The sequence below is a fragment of the Cyanistes caeruleus genome, chromosome Z (assembly GCF_971803275.1).
Source record: "Cyanistes caeruleus chromosome Z, bCyaCae1.hap1.1, whole genome shotgun sequence".
Lineage (NCBI taxonomy): Eukaryota > Metazoa > Chordata > Aves > Passeriformes > Paridae > Cyanistes > Cyanistes caeruleus.
In genome coordinates, this window is record NC_141732.1 from 33863228 (window position 1) to 33882707 (window position 19480).

General features: G+C 41.9%; 1 protein-coding gene across 1 annotated transcript in view; it reads right to left on the minus strand.

The window, feature by feature from the left end:
• Window positions 1–6436: 6436 nt before the first annotated feature.
• Window positions 6437–19480, minus strand: part of DGKQ (diacylglycerol kinase theta) — an 88116-nt gene continuing 75072 nt past the window's right edge. Inside the window, exons 20-23 of the mRNA XM_023944307.2 lie at window positions 18156–18302; window positions 16819–16930; window positions 15144–15296; window positions 6437–14042 (exon numbers count right to left, since the gene is read on the minus strand). Of these exons, the coding sequence (XP_023800075.2) occupies window positions 13944–14042; window positions 15144–15296; window positions 16819–16930; window positions 18156–18302 (511 nt within the window). The 3' untranslated portion in view covers window positions 6437–13943. The remainder of the gene's footprint in view (window positions 14043–15143; window positions 15297–16818; window positions 16931–18155; window positions 18303–19480) is intronic.

Consider the following 19480-nt stretch of genomic DNA (forward strand, 5'->3'; position numbering starts at 1 on the left):
GGGTCTCTTTACGGGCTGCAATGTGGTTGGTGGTGGTTGTGGCTTGTGAATCCCTGGGTGCAAGCCACAGTGCTTTAGTACAGACACCCAGAACGGTCTGTGGGTCTGTACCCCTAGAGATAACAGATGACCTTTTTGGATGCTGCCATAGCTACCCTGACAGGTGATGTGTGTTGAGGGTGATGGTTGTCTTCAGGCAGCTGCTCTTTCTCTCTTGCATGACTTCTGTGTTGCAGCGTCAGTGTTTGGGTCCTTTCTCAGTGTTCTTGGAGCCAGGAGCCACCTGACCATGTTTGGGTGAACTGAGATGAGGGCTGGAGCTGCAGTTCTGCTGGGTTAGCGGTACATGCTGCTTTTCAGCCCCATTTGAGCCTCTCTAATCTGGGTGGCTTAGTCAGCTGCTGCCCCATCATTTCTTTCTGTGTTGTTTTCGGCTGCCCTGGGCCGTCAGCTGACAGTGGTGAGAAAGTGTTTGCTGTTGCTCATTGTGGCTGTGCTAAGTCGGCTGGAGCTGTGATTGTGGCAGTAATCCTCTGCAGGGGGAGGGCTCCAGCCCGGGCTGGGTTGGAAGTCAGCCTGGTGTTGAATGGCAATGGCAGCGGTGTGCCACTTGCACGGCAGCGTAGCTGTGAAGTAGTCCAGAGGAGCGCAACAGCTTAAACCTGCTGTGGTGCCTGCTCTTTCTGGAAGATCCACAGAAAACAGGCACATCCTGCACCAGTCACCTGCATGAATCTCATATGCCTTGGGGTCTGGGTGCCAGAGGGGGAGAAGAAGATGTCCTTTGAGCACCCATGAGAGCAGCAGCTGCCCCAAATTTTGTCCCTGAGAGCCCAGTGTTTTGCTGACAGCTGATAGTACTGCCACATGACCTTCCTGCTGCTTCTTCCCAAAGGGCCCTTTGCTATGGCTGTACATGCCTAGGTGTGCTTTTTGGACAGTTCCCCAGATGGTGCTGATGGAGTGGACAGGTGCCTTAGGAGGAGAAGGCAGCCTTGGGGCTGCAGTGTGGATCTGCTGCCACTTTGCTCTGGGCTAGGGCTCTTCCCAGGGGTAGGAGACACTTCTTGTGTGTGGACTGTGGCTGTAGCAGCAGCTGTTTGGACTTGCCCAGGCAGAAACTTGGAGCAGTTGGGAGGTGGGTGGTGATGACAGTAGATCCAGAGGTTGCGAAGCTGAAGTGGGCATGAGATATGTGTCAGGAACAGGGAGGAAGCCAGAAGAACTTGCAGCAGCTGTGTGAGGAGTGGAAACTTGGAGGTCCCTACCAGTGGAAGAAAGACATGCTGAGTGCAGCAGGTGAGGGAGTGAGGCCAGTGCCTCAGCAGGATCAGGGAGGCTGGAGACGGGCCTATCTTTGTGCACCACAGCTCCGAATGTCATGAGACCGGATTGAGCTAGCCCTTGTTGTGGTCCTGAGCAAGCCAGGTGGAGCTGCAGTGGAGAAACCTGTCACCAGCCCTGTGCTCTGTTTTGTTAAGGATACTATTGCATAGAGGACAGAAGGACTAAGCCATCTAGCTGTGCAGGAGAGATTTGTTCTGCAGGTCCTTCCACCTCAGGTTGCCCTTAAGCCATGCACTCCGGGACCTAGTCCTCAGTCCATGCAGACTCTGCCCCACCAAATTCTCTTTGCTCATGCACCCAGGGCCTGGCCTTCAGGCTCTTGAGGGCTTTGCTTCCCACCTTCATCCAAGACAAGACATCTGGTGTCTGTCTGGGGTTGTGCCATCACAGTGCACTACCATGTCCCTGTGCAGAGTACTGTGGGGCCTGGGCTTTAGCCATGCTGGGCCATGAATTTCAGGCTCTTACTTGATAGGAGAGTTGTCACACTGTTTCCTGAGAGCAGGCAGACCTTTGCCATCAAGGCTGCCCAGCTCTCAGCAGCTGTGGAGCTGGCCTTGGAGCAGTGCTTGGCTTTGTTCTCCACCACTGAATGCTGTGGCTTGATCCCCATGCTGTCAACTGTGATGACCTCTCTCCCAGCTGTGTGAAATGTCCCTCCATGTCTTGGTTTAATCTCATCTGGCCACCAAGCACCACACACAGCTGCTCACTCACTGCGCCACCAGTGGGACTGGGGAGAGAACCAGAAGGGTAAAACCTAGAAGACTCTTGGTTTGAGATAAACAGTGTAATGTAGAAAGCAAAAAACAAATTTAAAAAGCACATGAGCAAAAAACCCCCGAAGAATTAATTTACCAGTTCCCATGGGCAGGAAGCTCTTCAGCTATCTCCAGGGGTCCCCTCCTGCCTCATGGTGACTTGGGGACACAAATGCCATCACTCTAAATGTCTCTTCCTTCCTTCTTGTGCCCAGCTTGAAATACTAAGCATGACGTCAAATGGTCTGGAATATCCCTTTGGCCAGTTCAACCCCCCATGTATCTTGAACTTCTTCCCCAGCATGGCAGTACAAAAAGCAGAGAATGCCTTGGCTCTGTGTAAGCCCTGCTCGTGAATAACTAAAACGTCCCTGTATTATCAAGCCTGTGTATAGCACAAGCCCAAAACACAGCCCCATTCTAGCTGCTGTGAATAAAATTCACTCTGTCCCAGTAGAAACCAGTATGCCCCAGCTCACCTCAAGCCAAGCACCACCGAGGCTGGCTGTTGGGCCATGCCTTGGGCTGCCTGTGTCCATTTGCAGGCAAATTTCAGAGAGCCAAACTCCCCCTGCCAAGTTTCACCCCACAGGGGCCTGGGTCCCTTGTGCCGTTCCTGTGGTGGGCCACCCCCAGGGCACAGCTTGCCAATGCTTTCCCAGCATGTGCCCCCTTCCAGAGGGGAATGGCACCTGCAGAGCAGTACCCCATACCTTTCTGCCACTCCTCCCAGCAATGCTGCCTGCTACTCCATGCACTGGATCATCCCACTGCCCAACGAGACTCAGCAAGACCTGATGGTGACACAGTCCTCAGCAACATTGGGAGAGCAGTCTTACAAACCTGTGCCCTCAGTACCCCACCATACTGCCATTTGTTTTCTTCCCTAAACTGATTATAATTTCAGAGGAGGATTACCTAAAGAAAGATGGAAGAAACTTTTAAGATCCATGAACCAAATAGTTACAGCATAAACATCTTTGCATAACTATAGCACACTGTTTCTCTTAAACTAATTTTTAAACCACAGAAATACTGATCCAGCGTCCAGGCGGTTCCTGAAAGCCTTTCCAAAGCTAGGGGAGGGTTTTGCTATCCTCACTCAGAAAGCAAGAGGGCAGCAACCTCCAGTTTAACAGTGAGGTAACTAACCAGGAAAATCATGAAGCAATCTGTGCTCGACATCAAATGTCCATGTTTGTGCTAAAAAAGAATTGCCAGAACCAAAGTCCCTGGTTTAACAGCATGGTACTTTTTTGACACTGCTTCATTTTTGTGCCAACACTCAAACTTGGCAGACACCTGGAAGGATATTTATAATTAACAGAAACTCAAGCAGCTCCCTCTAATAGGCAGATACAACTGAGATCTTGGACAGGTTTTAGCAAGATGCAGGTTAAAATTTATGACCAGAACTGCTGATACACCACAGTTACAAACTTTAAAAGACTGAAAAAAACCTCAAAATGTTCACTATAACCCAAAGAAGCTTGAAAAATTAAATGCGTTAAATGTTTCTGGAGGAGAGCAAATATGATGAGCCATTGTAGACAGCAGTAATAGAGGAACAGTGACAAGTCCTGTGATGGGAATGGCTGATGAGGTGTTAGGAAGAGGAGGTGCTGGCAGGGGCCAAAGACTGGGAAGCTGAAATGGGAGATCGCAGAAGGAAAAATATGCCACCCAGTCAACTGAAGCAGTCTCCTTTCTGTAACAGTTCTGATGGAGTCTCTTCAATTCTGGCATGTCCTAGATGAGTACCATTTCCACACCTTTGTTGCAGGCATGCTGAGACTGTCAGATGGTGACCTCAGCCTCCATAAGTTTTTTCTGGACTGGACATGTTGGGGTTTGCCTGTGGGGACAGTGGCTTATTAGAGTGAAAGTCATTCATAGAAGACTTGCTATCAGTTCTGTTCCTTGTTTGGTAGGGTAGGCTGCTGGATCAAGCCATTCCTGTGTGACAGAAAGATATGGGAGCAGGACCTTTGATGCAAGGCTGTGTAGTGACCATGTGACTGGATTAATTTGTTTTGACGTAGCCAGTTTGAAGCAGGACTGGCAAGATCCACATGTCCTTGCTGCTGGGAATGTTTTGTACCTTCTGAGCTGCTTGTGCTTTGGGAATTGCAGGAGGGAAAGCTTCTGAGAGGCAGGAGGAACTGACCTCAAAACTGTGTGAAAATAAGTGGAGTTGTGAACAGCATCCCCAAAAATCCTGGACTAACAGCAGCCTCATAGTTATCTGGCACAGACTTCAGGGCACTGTTCCAGCAGCACTATGCCAGTGCTTGCCTGTGAGAGTGGCTAATTGTGGTAAATGATCACTCATTAACAGCACAGGTTGGCTGAGGGAAGCCCTGAAAATGACAGAGCTTGTTCCTGCCTCATTTTCTGGTGTGAAGTAAGGTGGTGTCGGTGTGCAGTTTCACTATGTGCATTTTCTGATGCCTACCCTGCCCCCAATTACAAGGGCCCTGCATAAGTCAGCAGGCTTCTGGTCAGAGCACTGTGCAGAATCTGTGCCTCATCCATGCAGGCTGTTCTATCTCACTAACCCATCTATAACCATTTTGTTGCTCTCAGTTTTCCCCTCCCTCTCTCTTCCTGTGAATCCCTCATAGACTTTTAGGCTGGATTTCTTGGTTTCCAGAACCTGAAAGCCAGCTGCTAGATAGATCAAGAGGGTATGGTGCCAGCTACAAGAATGTCTGGAGAAATTGTGAGAGACAGAGATTAATTCAGGAGTGAATGTTGAACCTTATTAGTTGATGAGGAGGCACAGATTTGACCAATTAGTATTACTCATGTCCTGGCTGCTTGCCTGTATGTGGGCACCTGCAAAGGCACTGCTCTGTCTGCATGCATTTGTTTTCAAGATGCTGACACCACCACTGCTGTCTGTTCCAGCATTTGGTTATTCAGCTCTGGCAGGAGGGATCACAGGTGCTACACTTACTCACAACAAGAAAGCATCTGTTTTAGGGCCAAGGGCTGTCATCTGATGATAAATTTGATGTCCAAAATGATTCCATTAACCCTTAAATTTAATTTCCTTGTGACTTAATTATTTATCTAAAAGGGTTTTTTTTTAAAATTTTTTTTTTTTTGACTTCTAAAAGTCTTTGAAGCTGTGCTTCAAAGAGGATTGTCTAAGTGGTAGCTAAATGCACACTGAAGTTAAGCTGGGATTTATCATAGTCCAACCCATCTTTCCCATTCTCAGATACTGGTTCCCCTTGATGAGAAAGCGGTATAGGCAGATAGCAAGGCACAACCTTGTATGGCCAGGGAGGTACTGCTGGCAGTTGTGTACTTCTCTTGCTGTTCTCTCAGCCCAGAGGAAGGCAAGGGTAAAATTAATTTCAGGTTTGGATGTTTTGTGGTTTGTTTTTTTCTTTCCTCTGTTTGAAGGTCAGTGTTTTGTTTGCTTCCCCTCTTATCCCAGAACTGTAGCCCCAAACTGAGTTTTTTCATGTATGTTTTTTAAATATAATAGTAGCTGCTTCAGAGCTTGTTGATTTGCAGTCCAGCAAGGAACAGTAAGGTTAGTCCAGAGGTGTTGGGACAGAACCAAGGCCTCCTCAGTTCTGCAGCTGTTGAACAGAGCAGGGAGAACACCAACTGCTCACTGCCAGAGGCAAGGTTAGTGCAGCAGGGACATCCCAAGCGGAGGAGTCCAGCTGATGGACACCCCCCCAGCCATGAAAGGCAGACCTGAACCGCCAGGAGGGGTGAGCTGTCCACCCACAGTGGGACAGTTTCCACCTGGGCCTGGCTCACTGACAGCCCTTCTATTTGTTCCAGCTGAGTCCCTCCCAGCCAAGGTCCATGAGATCTGGCCTTTGAGTTGTGCAGGCCAGATCCACCACCGCTCACCTGAGCCAAGCACAAGGGTATGTGCTTACCCACAGCCTGAAAACACCAGGTCATGTGTTTCTGAGAAGTGAAAACAAGGCAAGGAAGTGTACAAAAATACCTTGGAAAATCTGGATCATCATTAAAGTAACTCAAAACACCAGAAATGCTTAACACACTGTGATGGTACTATCACAGAAATACTTTACCAGTTACAGTGCTATCCACAGAAATAAGGGTTCTAGAGGTGCTTGAATGTTACAGGGGTCAAACTTGGATGTCGTCTCACAAATGAAGACATATGAAATCACAGAGTTAGAACACAGCTACCGTTTCACAGGGCATGACCCAATCTCAAACAGCAAGGCTACAGAATTCCTATAAAAGCAGTGCTCAGCTGAGATAAAGTATGTTTGCTTCTGCAGAAGTGTATTCCACTATTTTTAAAGCATAACTACTCCACAAGCATCCAGGGTAGAAGAGATGTTGTATTTTTCACAGCAAATTCTAGTTACAGATCTCTGGAACTTGTAAATAATACTTAGAATACAATATTTCATTTTGGTGCAAAATGTACAGTCAAACACAAAACACGTATTGCAAAATATACACAGAATTGTATTAAGAACAGAACCTAAGGATGAACAGAAGCTTAAATATAAGAGAAAACTCAATCTTTTATAAATTACTTTTTAAAAAATCTATTAGTACACTAGGTATGCTGTTTGCAGACAAGTTACCACAGGATAGTGACATGTCTCATTTGCAAGGCAGACATTGAGAAACAATTTACATCATTAAAAGCTAGTTTTTGAGACCAATCCACAAGTAAATGTGTGGCAATGCATTACTGGTTTGAGGCACAGAGTGTGGAAACCGCTTTTAACCACTTTAATGCTTGTACTTAGGCTTTTTTTTTTCTGAGAATTAGGCAGGTGCATAAAGAATAAGCACTAGACAATAACTTGTCAGATTACATTAGTTTATTGGGTCAGGATTATTTATTACTGAAGTATCAGAACATTCACAAGAAATGCTATGAGACATTTTAAGAGTATCTTAATAATAAAACAGCATTCATACAACTGTGTAAATTGGATGATTTAAATAACCAGAGGTGAAAGACAGTTATTTAAGCGATAGTTACGTTATAGTTTGAGAAGAATTAAGATGTCATCAGTCATTTGTAAGTAGGAGAGTTGCTGAAATCTATAGTGAATTATGAACACTAATGCTTTGCATTCAAAGCAGAGATGTTGTCTTCCAATATTCAGAACTTGTAGCTTCAAGATACAAATTGCTGCTAGCTACACCATTGCTAACTAAACTATCACAAGGATAACTTGCTTTGGGCATGTTTGGAATGCTAGAGTTATACAGCTATTGCTATGCTACAGATCCCCAAATTTTGCTTTAAAATAGCAGTGAAGGCTTTATAAGCACCCAAAATTACACAATAAATACTCAGTAATACTTCAAGCACCTCTTGCTACCCAATTTGGCAAGATAAGCAGCACTAAGAAATGGATGCCATGGTGAGACAAGGTGTTAACAGTCTGACTCAGGCACTCTTGATTTGTGCCTGCCTGCCTTCAGAAAGCAAAAGAGCTTGTGTGGCACACTCTGTGATGGTGAGAGAGAGTACTCTAAGTGCCAGACAGTCACCAGACTTATAACCTTTCTGCAGTCAAACACAAGGGCAGGCTCTCTGCTCTTCAACCTGAAGTGATCTCTATGGGGAAGAAGCTCTGCCTTGTATGATTGATGTTTATATTGGGAGTTGCTGCCAGAGGTGTAAAAGGGGATATGCACAATATAAATTAAGCCATATCTTCTGAAATCAGGTTGTCCCCTAAATAACACACTTGACCAGTGCAGAGTGACATGCTAAATGGGTATGCTGCCAGGAGAGCTCAGAGGGATAACTACATCAGTAACACTGCCCTATTAAAAAATACTGTGCTTTAGGATAGATCTTTAATGTCTACAAATGTTATGTCAAGACTTCAACTTTTTCAGCACTGATCTGCTATAAAACCTTCTCATAAATTATCTTCACAAAAAATAAAGTCATTCTTTCAAAAAACATGCTCAATATAACACACTTGTATCAGTACAAATTCTGTCCTGTGAGTCCATGGCAGAGAAGCCATAACCCACACTGAAATCTCTCCAAAGCAACATAAGCAGGACTCTAAAACCAGAAGGCAACTATTCCATTAGTTACTATGGTAAGCAGAAACAATGCTTCCAAAGTATATGAAGAGTGCACTGTTTCAGTGGACATGTATGGGTTTACAATCAATAGTCACTGTCCTGTAAACATTGAAAATGCCACTCTAACTGCAGGTAAAGGTTAGTAATTTGCATTCATTTCACTGTACTCCACACATACAATGCCTACACTGCTAAAAAAAAAAATAACAACAACAAAACAAAATCATTAAATAGCAAAAGGAATGAAGGCTTTGGGCTGGATGTCTCCTGCAACTGTCAAATCAGTAAATGTTGACATTATAAATAAAACTTGAACATTATTTTATGCATTACAGAAGCAGTCTAGTAAAACCTAAAACTTAGAATAGCAGCAAATTTGCTCAAAAACATACATGAACTTTCAGTCAGTCAGCTATAAATACATTCTGCAATGTGAGAAGCCATCTCTATCCCCAAGCAGGCTTTCAAGGAGAACACAGTGTTAGACATGGATGGGGATCAGGAACACTGCAGCCAGAGAAACTCCTAAACAATTGTATTCTACAAACTTGTTCTCATTGTTATCTGAAAGTGCATTTTTGTATCTGTAGAATCATCCCCATATTTACAAAAAAAGTACAAACATTGCAATTTTGCCATACCCTAAGCCTAACCTGTATTTTCTGTTAAGTGCAAAAAGTATAATGAAGTTACACATATTCTGACACATATAAGATCAAAGCCTGAAAATGAGGCAACATTGTCACTGGTGAATCCAAGGCAATTCAGTAGTTGCCAAATATTTGCTGCACAGCTGTTATATGGCTAAAGTAGAAGTTGAAGTAGAAATTAAAGAATAATCTAAGCCAAACAAATTCAGAGCAGGAACTCCATTTCCCCACTCTCCACACACATTCACCAGCACATACTCATACCTTCATTACCAGTTTTGGTACAGAGCTAGGCCCAAAGGGCAGCCTGGCAGAAAGAGGAAGATGTACAGTCACTCTTAAAGTGGTAAGGAAGACTTATGGGGTGCAGACTGAAAGAGTATCTTCTGCCAGTGCACAGCTCCCATGAGCCCCCAATACCGGTGCTGGAATATGGAATACGGACTATGCAAGACAGAGCATACCTACAGTTGGTACATTATTAAATACATATGTAACCAAATCTGCGTCTTCAACGTAAGCCCTTTTTAAGTGTCACAACAGCTCCTCTTACCTTCTCCTCCCACAAAAAGGTTTAATTTGATAATGATGTTTATATGCCAACAGACTGCTACAGAATCACATGCATGTATAAATGCTGAGGAATTCGAAACAGCTGATTTTCAAATCTAGTACATTATTTACTCTTTAAAGAAATTAAATCCATACATTATTTGTAAGAGGGTAACTGTGAAGACTTACAACAATTTTCTGTAACAGTTAATTTAATTTTGTTCCTTAGTTAAGTCTTGCAGTGACAGCTTCTTCCTAGTTTTTAAAATGCTACAATAGCCATTGCCATTGGTTTTAGGCACACAGATACTTGACTAAAATCTAGAAACAGCAAGCGGAGCTCAAACTGCATAAATGCAGACACTGTACTCTAAACACAGTTGTGCTTTCACTATATTGCCATCATGTCTTGCTGGAAAGTGCAAGTCCTGCCTCAAGTCCAAAACCAGTGAGAGAAAGATCCAGAAGTGAGTGCTATCAGAATGCTGTAACAGGGCAAAAGCTGTATAATTAGGCACTGTGGAAGGAAATACAGTAAGGCGTATTCTTAAAGAGTGTGTGCACATGTATGTACACACATGTATGTGCACGTACATATGTACACATATATAAACAAAAGGCTTTTGGCAAAATAATCATTTCACCTAAAAATCGATGCAGTGAAAACACCAGCAATTTAAACTGTACAAATCAAGGGTAAAGCCATGGGGAAAAAAGCAGCAAATTTTCTGGAGTAGCACCCGTATCTCAGGGATGAGCTTTTGAATTTTGGTTCTGCTAATTCAAGGGAGAGGTAATGCATTTATTCATCAAAATAGATTTTAACCAACTGACCACCTGCACTAATCTGCAACATTACATCTGGTGTATTTGAAAGGAACCAGAGTTTTCAGGACCTTTCCCTCCCCTGTGCTGGCAATGCCTAAGTAAGACACTAGTAAAAGGTCAGGAGAGTGTACCTCAGCAGGAGAGATGCTAGTTGTGCTATTAGTGCCTGCCAAGGATTATAAGCAAGATAAAAAGGCAGTGGAGAGAGGATGAAGGAGTGTGCTCAGGATAGTAAAGAGCCTGCATCTCTTCCCTGTCCACAGTTACAGTTCCTGGTCCTGTGTGCCTGATGTTACTTAACTCCTGTCTTGAAAGAACCTCTTCCCCAGCACTTTGGTTTCTGCATTATTTGAAATACTTGGCCATGTGACCACCAGGTTCTCACAGAATACTACTCAAAACAGTCAGTACGGAGAAACATCTATCTGCCCACTGTCACATAAATAATAGTGCATTGTTATGTTCAGTGGAAAGGCTAAGTCTAAATGTTTTGTATTAATTGCAAAGAATTGTCTTATCCTCTCCCTTCATGCAGGCCACGCAAGAAAATACTAGGCCTTCTCAGACACTATATGCAATGAAAATGTGAGAAAAAAATACACACGCACATACGTATATTCTTGATATAATGTCCTTTACAGAACCTGAAACTAGAACATCTTAATAGTGGAGTTAATGAGTGAGTTTCTCCTTTTAAAAGTTTTACAGGGGGTTTCCTACCTCAGCTGGAATCTATTTTGTTATCAAAATACATTAAGCTTCATCTTTTCATGCACAGAGGACTTATATACTAAGTGTGTTTTTCTTAAGCTATGTTTTCATTTCAGTGTGGCACTCATCTGCTCAAATATATGGCAGTTGGTTTCTGGAAAAAAAGGGGAAGAAAAACAAAAGCCTTCTTGTCCTCTGCCAAGGCCCCCTCTGGAAGCTGGTAAGAGATTACACTCATACTTCAGTGTCACATTGCTACCATGATGCTATCCCAAAACAGGCTCATACTGAGTTCCAGGGATGGGAAATCTTCAGGAAGAATATGCCACAGCAAGGGGCCCTCTGATTAAAATATTGTGACCTATGAATTTAATGTTATTTCAAATAATAGATACAGAGCAAAAGGAGAGACAGTCAGGTCCTTAACAAGCCAAGAACTTGAAACAGTGTCAGCTACATGCTGCAGGATTATATATGCCTGGAAAATCAGTAAGACAGGATTATTTATTTGGGCTGCAGAAGACAGTCAGTACCAGCAATCTTAAAATTTATGCAGGTTTTCTGTAACAAAAAGCCCAGCTTCCACTACTGAGTCAGCAACTGGAAAGTAGACCATGCATTCTTTCTGCTGCCCCAAGGATACAAAGTAGTTTCTTTGTCTTTCTGGACAATTATGAAGCAGCAGCCTATTCCAGATCTCCTCTCTAATTTGTGAACTTCATTCAGAGAGTGCACATCCTAAAATACAACACTTCATATTCCCTACTTATAAAGCTGGAACCAGGATGCCAGAAGAGGCAGACCCCTCATGTCCAGGTTCTAAAGAAGACAACCCTGTGTTTAATGATCAGAAAGATAAAGCTTTTAGCTCTGTACTATCTAAACTATTTCCTTCATAGCATGAATCCAGTTTGCATTTTGAATAAAAATTAAGTTGTAGTCCACACTGTGGGACCTGAAGAACATCCCCAAATGTAAATTAAGAATTTAAACAATTAAGAAAAGGTTTCACTGAAAACAGAAGTCATTCCTCCAACTGCATCTCTACCAGAAAACGGAGAAGGAATCACTAGATTGAAAGGAGAAGCTTTAGGCATCTGCCATTTTTCTATAGCTATTTTGTATCTCTTTATAGCTTCAGCTGCGTCATTCTGTTGCTATAGATGACATTCAGACCCTCCTTGCACCATGACTGGAAAGTAGAAAGCACATGTAATGATCAGCTCTTGCTGAAGCTGGCAAAGTGCTGAGAATACAGACTCATCAACAAGACCCAGCAAGAACTGCCTCAACTGACTCCATCACAAAACAGCTTTTGTGTATTTCAGAGTTAAACTTAAGTTCCCTGAAGCAGCTAGAGATGTTTTTCTAGATGCACTGGCAAGAGGAATGCTCCTAAGGCTGACACTCAAGTGATGAATTCATACCACCCACAACTGAAATAGTTATTACTGTGCCACATAGGACAAGTAAGCCCACCATATGGCTAAGTGGGCTCTAGCCAACGTGGATTAAGCAGCTCCAAGCAACAGATACATACAAGTGGCAAAACCTTGCAGGTCCCACCCCCTGCCCACAAGTAGCTCACAGAGCCCTATGTGTATGATGTTGACCAAAAGTAAAAAGTTCAGTCCCTGGGGAACCACAGTGAGCTGAGATGGCAGAGCTGTGAGTGAAGAACATGACTACAGCTATGGACAGCAGATACAGAGTGTATGGCAGGACCAGCACAGCTGCACCAGTCTCCACCAGAAACTGCAAAAGTACTGGATCTCCACACCTTCCACAGATGGGTAAGCACAGAGAAGTGGTCTTGGCCTCACAGGAACTGATGGAAAAAGAGCCTCCGTAGAGCACACATTCATCGAAGTGAGAAAAGACAGTCACTGTGTCCCTGGACCCACACCTAATAACAACTCCCACAAGACTTGAGAAGCCTGATGAGGTAAGTGAACTTTCATGATGCCTCTCACATTCCCAGTTATTTGAAGCCTAAAGCATGTTACATGCACACTACAGGCTTCAATAGCTGCTAAGGCTCCTCAGCTAAGCTATGCTGTATATCAGTTCAGCTCTAACGTATGACTGTGCTAATTTACTTAATTGAACACTAAGTGGTACTTCTTTTAACCTAATTAATGATGATTCTTGAGCTTGCCGTTGTATAACAGTCCAAATTAATGAAAATGAAACAACACCAGTAAAGTCAAGACAAAAAAGTCTGGTGTCAAAGGTATTGGTTTCAGTGATAGAAAAGAATTAGTATAACATACTACTGCCTCGGGTATTCTTTTTTATTTTGAGAGTTGTAGCTGATGAAATTCAAATGCTTTTTAAAAAAGGCTTTGGCTGACTAACGAGAAACTAAGCTACAGCTGAAAAATTGCTCTAAAGGCTGCTTCTCCTTCATTCATGCTGTCCAAATACTGTTGAAGTAAGTACTTGGAAATATTTTGACTCAACTGTTCTAGCACTTCTCTCTTCCCAGTGCACTGGGATCCTTTAAACAGAAATAATCTCTCCTGTGTTTTGTGTTTTTTCTCTTTACACTTGTACTGTTTCAGCTGTTAGCTGGACTAATCTAAGGAGTTCTCAGCAGCTCATGTTTCTGCCTTTTTTTGGTTAGGATGCTATTGTGAGCATTAATTCAAAGAAAAACATTTTAAGTTATTGAACAATTAAAAATTATATATGGAATGATTTTCTTTTAGGATGAACTGGGAGGAGGGCAGGATTTTTCGTGAAGGCAAATGCAGAAATCTCAGCATCTTGGAATCTCTATTTGGCTGGGAAACAGCTTACAGAAAAGCAACCCCAAGTAAACATTTCAGATGAGACAAGTGATGCATAATAGTTATTTGTGACAATGAGGTACTATCCTTGAAAGACAAAGAAGAACCCAGTACTACCAAAATGTAATGAAAGGCACGCTCATAGGCAACACTCTTCATGACTTGTCTGCACTCGGTTTTACGGGACCAGGGTGGTATCTACCATAGGCATGAACACAGGTCTCCTCTTAGCGTCCTCCTTCAGAGACTGACAGGCTATCCACTTTCATCTCTTTCAGGCTTCCAGTTTTTTTCTGCTTCTGCTTGGATTTTTTTAACATATGGACCTAAAATTGAAAAATTTAAGAGGGTGAGTATTAAAATATCTGTAGTCATCAATAAGCTGATCTAAGGCAATTACCTAATAACCAAGTAAAAAGCTGAACTGCAAAGGAAAAACATTTAAATACACAAACATCTGGTGTACCTATCCTTGTAAAGCTATAGGATTTACTGTTTTATTTTAGATAAACATATACATGTTATATATATGTATATGTGTGCATATATATTCCTGTATACTCACATATGTATACACCCGTATATAGAGATAACTAGTCAGTAACCTGCTACAAGAGGAAGAAATATGTCTCACTAAAGGACAAGTTAGGTTTGCTCTCTCTATCTCTCTCTCTTTTTCCATTTCTTTCCCACTTCTCATTAAAAGAATGAAGTTTTAACATATTCTGAAACTTTGAGGTATGACCCTCTCTTTCACTCATTTCTTGTTAGCAAGGGCAATTATTCTGGTAGCCCTCCCCGTACAGCTACATGTCCTCTGAGCTTGCCTATAGCAGCAAATGTCTGTGAGTTGAAAAAGCATCCTTAAGGCAGCTGGCAAATGCACACCACAGTCACCCACTGCAAAACGTTTATTTCACAATTTCAAAGTCAATAGAGAAGTTAAACTATTAGGGAGCTGATGCTGTCTTTTATGTACACGTTGAGATAATCGAGAAAAAACAGACGCTGATTACTCAAGCCTCTCTTTCACGGTCCCTGCTCCTCTTACTTATTTTTCTCTTTAGCTACTACTGTCTGACAGACCTTCCCTTCTCCAGTAGACTGATTCCTACCCTGCACACTGCACTACTACAGTGGCCTTTATAACTGCCCTGCTTCAAGAAAAGCAACACTGCCTGAAGATCCCAATACACAGGAAAAATTGAGTCACTAGGCTCAGGGACAATTTTTTTAAACATGAGCCTCCTCTGAGCCACTGGAGAGAGCCTTCAAACCATCCTCTTTAGCAATTGCTGTGTCAGTTACCACACAGTGCTAAACAGCTTCTTTAGGATTAAGCATCAGAACACAGGCAAACAAGATAATACAATAACATCCAGTGCTGGAACAAAGTCAAACTGCTAAGAGAAACCTAGACTCAGTACCTTTGGTCCTGCAGCAGAAATTATAATCTGGCCAGGGGCCTGAATCCAGGGCTCTCCATCAACTTGAACTGGAATTGGCTTTAGAAGTGTTACACGGAAATATGAGCCTTGGGCTATGCGGATTCCTGATCGAAAACCACCTTGGACTTGACCCTGTTAGGGAAGAAAAGCCAGGATATCAATCACTCCAACTAACAAGAAGTACAAATACTAGCTGCAATTAAACTAGGTGGATATTATTTAATTCTCACCTGACATTTTAAGTTTTAGCTAAAATAACTGCTTAGACAAAACTAGGATGCCTTTACTGCCCCAGCATTAATTATTTCAGCTAGTCTAGGAAGGAGAACTTGGATACCCCTGAAGACTGCGGGAGGCAAAACAACTCCCACAGCAAAGCTGTTTGTACACAAAGGTTGGCCAGGGAGCATACACTCACAGAGGTCTTGTTTGCTTTGGCTTCCCACTCCATAATGTAGAAGTAAATACTTCTAAAAACACCTAATTATACACACATCCTTCAGCACATGTAAAATTCCAAAGTCTAAAAGCAGTTTATTAATCAGAGAGAGTTTTTCCAAACTCAGCTCCATAGAGCTAGAGATACATAATGCACACGCTGAACTTGTTGCAGACATACTCTACAACTTAACAGCTGAGTTAACTTTTAGAGTTAACTGTAGAAGTGAAGCAAAGTGAACCTAACTGCTACACATACTCTTGGGGAATGTGTGAAGAAACCAAACATGGGAGTAAAAACCTTAATATCGCAAACCCAAAGCACAGGTTTGTTAACTTTTATACTCCAAAGCTGCTTCTACTTTCACAAAAGATTTAAGGATGTCTACCAAAACAACTCTTTAGTGTATTTTAGAAGATGAAAATTACAAAATAAAGTTGACCAACAGCAATGATTGAGCTCCACAAAATTTAAGCACCCACCTTTCCAATTTTGGTGGTTTTATGGATTAGTTATCTCTAGCTACCTGACCACATATACTTTTTCAGCAGCACTTTTTTTTAAATAGTGGCAAGACATGAAGACAAAAATAACCTACCATCCCACAGGACTGTGTTACTAATAGCAGAGCATTGCAAAAATATGTAATACATGGAAGAATTAAAAAATAATTGCTTGAGTCATAATATTCTTTGCATCAAATTTGCTACAATTTGATGTAGCATTCAAATAAAGAGCAGCAAGTATCAAATTCTCAGTGACAGGTGTTGGAAAGTCTATGGCCGATAATTATAAAGCAACCTGTCTTGATGGAATCTCCACCACGATTGTGATGAGGTATGACAAGACGTTTTGCAAATATACTAGATGAAGGGTGCATGTTTTTGTAATATTAGAATAAAATCTTGCTTTCATCCCATGAACCATTTGGGCACTATGATACCTGAGAAAGCTAGTGCATTCCATCATACATATTTGTGTTTAATATCTGTATCCATCAATCTGTATGTATATCATTACATATATATGGCACACATGTATGTTTCCCTACTTGGTTCAAAGCCTAGTTAAGTCATGAAGCATTTCCCCATGGATTTTTAACAAGTTCTCTTAATTTTTAGGACCATGCACTTGCAATGAAATGTTTGTTACAGAAATAAGCCTGTCCCATGTTGCATGTATGTTTCTCCTGTGCTTACTGGGATGCCAACTCACCATGTGAACGACGCCAGTCACACCAACCACTTCCAGCAGGCCGTCATCGATGCGTGGTTTCTCAAAGCGGTTGTCACTCTCAGACCCCCAGAGGTCAGCTCCAGAGCCCCAGCTGTGTGAAGAGCACACCAGTGACCACCTGTGGGCCTGTGGTCTGCCCCAAGGCAAGCTCCCCGGTGCCCTGCTAAGGGTGGCTGGTTCCTCAGGCTCTAAAAGCTACACACTCTGCTCCCCCATGAGCTGGAGGGAGCAGTTTTCCTGCATTGTAAAAGCAGGAACTGTTTTTCTAAAATCTGGAAGAATTTTTATCAGATCTTTTAGTCATAAAAGGAGTGAAGCAAATAGCTTCCATTGAAAAGAAAAAATGTAAATAGGAAGAAGGTAACTCTGTAGAGTTTTAGTTAGCTGGGAAATACAGGTTACAGCTAAACTAATCCTTAATTTTCAAGACTAAAGAACTTAACATAGCTCTTACTGGTCTTGACAACATTCACGGAACTTACTGAAGAGAAACTAAAGCTAAAACAATTATCAAGATTTCATTCTTGTACCTGGCCAAAAGCACTTGTAGTTAGCAAATATTCATGCACTTCAGTCCTCTGAAATGCTTCTGACAATTTAACCCATGCTGCTTTTTGTGCAGTACTGACCCTTCCCACTCAAATCACTTGCTTATTGTTTTGGCACATAAACTACTCATCACTTAATTGGGATCTTTTCTTCTCCACAGCTCTCATGTGCAATGTGTATTTGTGTACATGTGTGTACACGTGAAATGTATGTGCACATGTAAGTACATGTAAAAATAAGTTTTTTAATAAAACATTTTCAGACCAAAATGCAGAGAGATAAAGGTTGTTTAAGACAAGATGGTAGTTGAAAAAATAATAGTGTGGCAGGACTAATTACCTACTGGTTTTGTGCCAACAAAAAAGATACCTCTATTAGCATCATATCGAAGGAAGCCAGATCTCCTGTGGATTTAGCTTCCACAACAGTTACTCTAGCTCCCTGCAGGTGTCAAGGAAGCATTCACAGGCCTGTAAAAGTATCTGAACTGTGGTTTTCCATGGCTACCCAGGTGGCATCACACACTCCTTGTATACTGACCAGTTGCCTGTAGGACCTGGGCAGTGTTTGACAGTTGAAATCCATCTGTCCTTCACTGCAGGAACTGCTTAGGTACCCAGTCCCTAGCATGTCAGAAAATGTGTGCAGGTCAAGTGCCTTTGATCCTGATACCTAACCACTTGACATTTGATGCTCAAATACCAAGTCGCAATTCTACATGCACAGTCCAGCATGCATCCACAAGGGATCCTTCCTTTTCTTTTTACCTGGGTATATTAATAAAAATGAGTCCTTCTATACTTGGTAATTCCACCTCGTGCTGGTCCACTTGCAGCTTTATGTCCTTGTGAAGGTTTCTAGTGTGACTTATCTTCTGCAGCCCAACTTTCACGTAAACTCCCTTGTTGTGAAACCTAGAAGCAGGCAAGCATCTTGTAACTAAAAGGTAAGGCCAGGTGTAGCATTCTTCCCTGTATGTATACATACCACTATTGCCCTCTAGCAGGCATTTTTAAAGAGTTTTTCAATTAAAACCCATTTCAAATTCTTCTAACTTTATGGCAGAAACAAAGCATAAACCATGAACTACTACTTTACATACCTTTACTTAAGGGATGATTCTGCTGTTGAGGCATGTGCAGATTGTGAAATTTTATTACAGAAAAATTGTCCCTTCTTGAAGCATTGCCTGAATACAATGCCTCTTTGAAATGTAAACTCCTGGGCTGGAAGATTACATTTTTGATTAAGAGTTAGAGGTCGTCATGACCCATTTTAAATTGTTTTCTCATGCAATGCTATAATACTTATGGCAAAAAAAACATTTGAAAATCTTTGCTTTACACATTCCTAATTAATTTGAAATATACTTGCCTGCAGAAATTTAAAACAGGTTTAGTAATCTCAACTTGTGACAGAGCTCTAGCATCTCTAATTTTAGAATAAAAAAGATGAGGAAGATTTTTATGGCATCCCTAGAAATGGCAAAATATTTTAAGAATAATACAAACAAAAGCTAGTTAAACACACAGACTACTTTCTTCTATAATGGAAACCTTTAGATACATGGCCTTTAGGGCAACCTTAAAACAAAAAGCATGAATTTCCATTATTTGACCCTACTAGTACATGGGTGTCATTGGAATTCAACTCTGCGAGATCTCTCTAGCATTATGTCTAAATACCATAAAGTGGGAAAGACAGCCAGGGCAGGTTACAGCCAAATCTTCAGACAGAGACTTTTCAGTCATCTTAAATTATTACATTGGGAATGATTAGTCCTATGTCCTAACAGTTGAATATAGTTGCAAATTAAAGGTACCTCATGTAACACCATTTAACACACACTTCTGCTCCATGCAAGATGTGTCTATGCTAAGACAAATTTTGTCTAATTTGGATACAACTGAAAAATACTGGAATATCAGTAGGAAACACAACACTTGCAATATCCCCAAGAAGTATTAATTTTTGTTGCACAAAGAAGGAAGCCTTCAGAAACTGAAAGAATACTTCACAGTGCCCTAACTGCAGAACAGTTGTATATCTCTGTAAAGTAAGTCTAAACTTGCATTAAATTGCACAATTTATT